At 33.8% G+C, this 6728-nt stretch overlaps 1 protein-coding gene across 2 annotated transcripts in view; it reads left to right on the top strand.

Moving 5' to 3' along the window:
• The window catches only part of LOC107733309 (ezrin-like), a 27772-nt gene that overhangs the window by 10660 nt on the left and 10384 nt on the right, over positions 1 to 6728 (top strand). The window contains exons 4-7 of one of the 2 annotated variants that reach the window (XM_016544878.1): positions 181 to 455; positions 615 to 698; positions 2844 to 2990; positions 5723 to 5819. In XM_016544878.1, coding sequence (XP_016400364.1) covers positions 181 to 455; positions 615 to 698; positions 2844 to 2990; positions 5723 to 5819 — 603 coding nt within the window. The remainder of the gene's footprint in view (positions 1 to 180; positions 456 to 614; positions 699 to 2843; positions 2991 to 5722; positions 5820 to 6728) is intronic. The other variant, XM_016544879.1, reaches the window with a different exon arrangement.

Here is a 6728-nt window from a genome sequence, read left to right as displayed (position 1 = left end):
ATATATATATATATATATATATATATATGTATATGTGTATATATATATGTATATGTATGTATCCTACAAATATCAACAAATATCTCCTTGGCCTAAATGTACTGAAACGTATTTCGAGTACTAATACATTCATGAGTAGTCCGCAAAAGCTCAGTATGAAATCTTCACACTTTTTTGCAGGTCTCCTCTCAGGATGTGAAGAAGGAGAACCCTCTTCAGTTTAAGTTTCGTGCCAAGTTCTTCCCAGAAGATGTAACGGATGAGTTGATCCAGGATATCACTCAAAAGCTGTTCTTCATGCAAGTAAAAGACGGCATTCTGAGTGATGAAATCTACTGTCCACCAGAGACTGCGGTGCTTCTGGCCTCCTATTCAGTGCAGGCCAAATTTGGTGATTTCAGCAAGGAAGTGCACAGACCTGGATACCTGACCTCAGATCGCCTCCTGCCTCAACGGTGAGACAATAATAGACTGGCTTAACTGGGGCATGTCTTCCTGGAAGTACAGGATTTGAATTCTGCCATCATTACTCATCAGCACTTGGTTCTGGATAACAGATAAAGGTTAAGAAACTTAGAAAATGAGTCTTTGTCCCTCCTGTTGTTTCATTGCAGGGTTCTAGACCAGCACAAGTTGTCACGGGACCAGTGGGAGGAGAGGATTCAGGTGTGGCATGAGGAACATCGTGGAATGCTCAAGTAGGTTGACATCCTCTCAAAAGTTATCGTTATAGTTACAGTAACAGTATCTTTACTGCTATCGTTCTTGGTATGAATGGGCCTCAATGCTAAATGTAGGTTTTAAAATGTCAGTAGATGTGGAAATGAGAAACTAACACTTTAATCAATTGGTCAGTCAAGCACATTTATTGACTGATGCCTAATAATTGACTTAATTGACTTGCTGGATATATCAGTCTATAGGCCCTGGTGGTTTGACGATATACAGTATGCCATGCAATTATAGACGTCAGTTGGCAAGTCCAATGTAAACTGGAGGTTGTATATGGTTGCTAACGTCTCAACTTTCCATATTAACATAGAATTCACCTGAAGTGCAATCGCAGGTGTGTCTATATTAGCTGTTTTACATCTAATTTTATCTTTTGGTTCATATTAAAATTGCATATAAAAAGGAAATAATAATTTCAGGGTTATTTTAGTATTATTGATGTGCTATCAGTATTCATTAATATTTTGAAAGTCTTTTTATTTTTTATATTTATATTTTCATTTTAGTTTGTTTACATTTTAGTAACTATGATTGATTGATTTTTTTTTCAATTTGACTTTTAGTAATTTTAAGAGCTTCAGCTAAAATGTATTTCAGTTAGTTGTACGAACAACATTTTTTTTTACGTTTTTAAATGTAATGTTTATATTTTATTTGTTTTATTTTTAATTTTCTAAAAAAAAAAGTGAAATTAAGTGCTTTTAGTATTTAATTTACTGGATTATGTCATTTTAAGCTATATGTAATATGATTATGTAATATATAAATATTATATAATGTGTAAAACTCTAGTTATGACTACATTGTGATATACTATTACGTAAGGGATAATGTACATCCAGCCGGTTGTTATCGCAGAATAACCCCCGACAGGGTGATCATGATCTTGTATCACCCTGAAGGGGTTATTCTGTTATAACAACCGGCTGGATGTACATTATACCGCTTATTACATGGCTACTTGCCACATAAGTAAATAATTAGACACAAAATATTGATTTGAGTGGAAATATTTGAATGCAAAGCTTCTGTGAACAAAGCAGTTGCTAGCAAGCGGCAAGTTCAAACTAGACGGTAGGGCTGCACAATTAATCAAATTTCTAATCGCAATTACAATTATGGATGCCACAATTACGTAATCGTTCAAAGCGGCAATTAATCGTTCAAAGTCCACTTATGTTATTCTGCACGAAGATATGTTTTTTTTTCTTTCTACCTGTTATCTTAAGGGTTTTTCCATTGTTTTAGTTTTAGTATAACATTATAATACCATTCATATTTTAGATTTAAGATTTAAGAAACCAATCCGATGTATATATGACATTTGAGGCTTAATACTATAGAAATGCACTAAAGGTGTTTCAGTTAGTGTTTTCAGCTTGTTTATTTTCATATAAAAATTGCTTGCAGTTGCATCAAACAATGGTATAAACATCATTCAATGTAAATTGTGATAATCGTAATTAATAATCGCAAATACAATTTCAAGGGAATAATCGACAATTATGATTTTTGTCATAATCGTGCAGCCCTACTAGATGGACATTTAAGGGATACGGTGCAGTCATACCACTTATTACACAAAATTTCACCACATAAATAATTATGGCAATAAAACATATTGATTTAAGACAAAAATGTTTTAAAATCTTACCAGTATGTTAGTTATATCTTATAATCCATTACAATGTACAAAACAATCGTGGCAAAATGGCAGCAGCTGCATTTGTATGAAACGAGAGAGCAAGTCTGTGATACCAGGATGACATAATTAAATAACTGTACATATAATATTGAATTTAATTTGAATATTTTATTGGCTAACCAAAAGCAAAGCTTCCACCAAGAAAAACAGTTCCTAGCATGCGTATAGCGCTGACTTCAGTTACCCGGATGAGCCTGTGTTCTCAGCTTTTACTGGTTGTTATTGAGAGATAACAGACCTCGGAATGTCGGAATGTCGCTGATTGATGACCAATCAAAATCAAGTATTCCACAGAGCCATGTAATAACATAAAATAACATATACTATGCTAAAAGATTTTGGTCACATCATCCACCAACCTATTACAAACTGAAAGGGATCATTCTGTTTTATTCTCTGTTCTTAGAGAGGATGCAATGCTTGAGTACCTGAAAATTGCTCAGGATCTGGAAATGTATGGGGTGAACTATTTTGACATCAAGAACAAGAAGGGAACACAGCTGTGGCTGGGTGTGGATGCCCTGGGCCTAAATATCTATGAGAAAGAAGACAAGTGAGTTCAGCCTTTCCTTACATTCATTTGACATTATTCACATCTGAACTGCTATTTCAACTTCACTGTGTCTTCAGCGTGTTTTCTCTTCTTTTAAATATAATTTAAGTTCTCTCCCTTTACATTGTGGCAATACCATGGTAAAATAATAGTATTAGATGGTAATACTGTAGATATATATATATATATATTACATGTACTGTATGATTACCATGATACCATGGTAATTTGACCTGCACATACATCATCTTCTCTTAATTTACACCAATCTGTGAAATTTAATCTATTAAGGAATAGGTTTTAGGATTTTTTTTTCAATGACATGTTGTGATTTAGTTTGACTTGAGGACATTGTTCTTGGAACACGGTGCTCTTCTATCCACGAACAGAGATCTGTGTGTGTGTGTGTGTGTGTGTGTGTGTACGTAAGTGCAGTGGCGGCTAATGGCTTTTTCCCCACAATGCCCTCTATTTTAACCATAGCAACAAAGACTGGTTTTTCAAGCTGTGGGTGCGGATTGTGAATGTGACTGAGAGAAGGCTCCGCAAGTACTCGCATGTAAAGATAAGAAAACCATGTTGCACAACAACCCGTGAAATAGTTCACATTCATTGGATCTTTGCTTGTGTTGTTGTGTTAGCTGTGCTCTTTCAGCTTCAAGGTATCTGCTGAGTGGCCCATATCCTTCACATTTGTTTCAGAGGAACTGACCCTGAACTGACAATGTCAGTCTCCAAAAGCATGTGGTCATAGTTTAACACTGATAGCTATGATGAGAAATGATAGAGAATTTAATAGTCAATGACAAAATGCAGTAAAAGGTGTTTTTGTGTACTTTCTCTTTCCATTATCCCCATCAAACGAATGTTAGAACAAATTCTTGAAGGAAGAACAAACAAGCTTCTATTAGAATTCTTATGCATTACCATTATTATTAGGGCCCGAGCACCGATGGTGTGAATAGTCATAGCGCCACCAGCTGGCAGCAGGAAGTTTGGCGCATATAAATGACTTTGACATATTCCTCTTATATTTACCACATTAAATGCATATTGCCCACTCTTTGCTCTTTTCCAAAAGCCACCGGGTGGCGGTGAGCCCGGGTGCGAGGGCCCTTTCATCGCTGCTTGCAGCTTTAATTATTATTATTATTATATAATTGGGTAACACTTTATTTTACAGTATCCTTGTTGCACATGTTACATGTACTTACTATAGTAATAACATAAGTGATGCAAAATTACAAGCAACGAACCGTAAACCAGACCTAACCCTACAGTAAGTACATGTTGTTAATTAGTATTACTCTGTACTTGTTTGTGTAATTGCAGTATAACAAGGACACCTTCAAACAAACCTATAATTGTTTAAAATATAATAATTTATTTTGATTTTAATACAATTTAGCATTTTCCTTCATTTAAAAGGTAGAATAATCGATTAAAAATATTGTATGCCTTGTGTCCACAAGAGGAAAATCTAAGCAAGCACGTTTTAGCAGCTCTATTCCACCTAGACCAAGTCACACAGCAGTCTTTCTGGAACTCTGTTCCCACAAGAGCCAATCGAAGCCAAGCAAGAGACATTTTATAGACCAAATGTACAAACATTGCACTACGAGGACAAAAACTATGGCCTTTTTAAAAAATATATAAATTATATATGATATGAAATTGAACAGTCAAGATTGTATTCAGTGTTGTATTCTATCCCCTCTTCACCAAAATTACCATAGTTGCAAATATAAAACATTCAAATATGGAATCTCAATGGAAAATTATTTTCAGTTATTATTATTAATAGTAGTAGTAGTAGTACATTAAACAATCATATTTGCTTAAATTGTTTAAATGGTATAACTTTACAATAAGGTCACATTAGATAACATTAGTTGCATTACTTAACATGAACTAACAATGAAAAATACTTCTAAAGCATTTATTAATCTTAGTTAATATCCATGTCAACATTTACTAATACATTATTAAAATTAAAAGTTGTATCTGCTGACATTATTTAATGGAAATGAGTTAACATTAACAATGAACAGTTAATGAATGTAAACAAAGATGAATAAATACTGTAACAAATATGCAATAACTAATGTTATCTAATGTCTTGTTATCATTAAAATATGGTTACCATTATGATTTACTTTTTGTTTTTTTAAGAGTATTTAATAAAATAAAAAAAAGAACAATTGAATGAGCTACAAATGCACGATCTTACATTCCATTTTTATTACCATCATTAATTTTAACTATTTATATCATTTGTTTTAGGGAACATTTGTGGTGTGTCATGCGAGGTGGGCCACAATAGCTTTGTGTTCTCTCAGCTACGCATAGAGACAGTGTGACATGCATGTTTGAAGGCTTAGTTGTAACGACACTCCCATGAGCTTCACAAAGAGATCACACGGCACACTCCTTACTGCGATAATGTCATCCGCTCACGTTAATCACAGGCCCGACCTTGTCTTTACATTCCTTGAGTATCTCAGCGTTGGACCGTCATGCCTGTGCTACAACATTCTCATTGCATTACAAACTCATCTCGGTGCTAATACTTAGATTTTTGCTCAATCAGCAACTGGAGACCTGATAGTTGTCATCCATGTCTTTCTATGGGGATTTCAGGTTTTATCCACCCTACAATGTTTGTTTTGTGTGACTGTATGTTCGGGAATGAATACCTAACATCTTTAATGATTTCATCATTGTCTTTACAGACTCACTCCGAAAATTGGATTCCCCTGGAGTGAAATAAGAAACATTTCCTTCAACGATAAGAAGTTTACCATCAAGCCTATCGATAAAAAAGCTCCAGTAAGTGAAACTATGATTGTGACACAAGCCGCCTTCATACCTCACAGTCCCACCTGAAACTGAAAAACTGCTTCGACGAGAATAAAACTTGTTTTATTCCACTCTAATATACAAACAGTTTTGTCACACCAATGTTTGAACATCTAGGATTACATTTGGGATACAAAATCCAATTTAAACAGCTTTAGGATTTAAGTAGTGTTATGATGAAAAACATGTCCTTATCTGCACCATTTGTAGGTAAATTTACATTTGTAAATTTGAGACATTGAGCACAACAACTTTGTACAAAATGTTGTTGAAGCACAAGATGCTCTTTAAAAACTTTAGACATCATGCTGGATAACATAATTATCAGGTTTTACTCAAAAAGGGTCTCATACCAGATAGTTTTTATTTCAGCTTCTCTAAAAGGTTCTGTTATGGTGATTAATTTGTAATAATAATAATACATGTTAAATAAGAAAAATGCTAAATCGCTTCTTAACTGGTGGTCTCAGACTTTTGGACCACACTATATCAATGTGACAGTGTTGTTATTGTTCATTAAAACTAAAATGATTAAATTATTATTGTTAATTGAAATAAAGCTAAAATAAAATATATTTAAAAAAAAAACTTAATTAGAAATATCGCTTAATTAGAAATGTTGAATAAATGAAAACTTGTGCTAATCAACAGTAAACAAATTGACAAAAAGATTGAATTCAAGATTTGGAGGTCATTTTAAAAAGCTGGCCATTTTTGAATGGGAACAACAATTAGATTAAGGATATTCAGCACAGCACTATTATAAATACTATTAGAGTGTATAAATGACACTGAAACAACACCGAAATTACAATCACAAACATGACAAAAAGATGGTGAGATGCTTTCTAGGAACTGCTTCAGCTGTGTTTTGACACA

The sequence above is a fragment of the Sinocyclocheilus rhinocerous genome, unplaced genomic scaffold (assembly GCF_001515625.1).
Source record: "Sinocyclocheilus rhinocerous isolate Xijiao unplaced genomic scaffold, SAMN03320098_v1.1 scaffold3963, whole genome shotgun sequence".
NCBI lineage: Eukaryota > Metazoa > Chordata > Actinopteri > Cypriniformes > Cyprinidae > Sinocyclocheilus > Sinocyclocheilus rhinocerous.
This window is presented reverse-complemented; position numbering and strand designations above follow the sequence as displayed.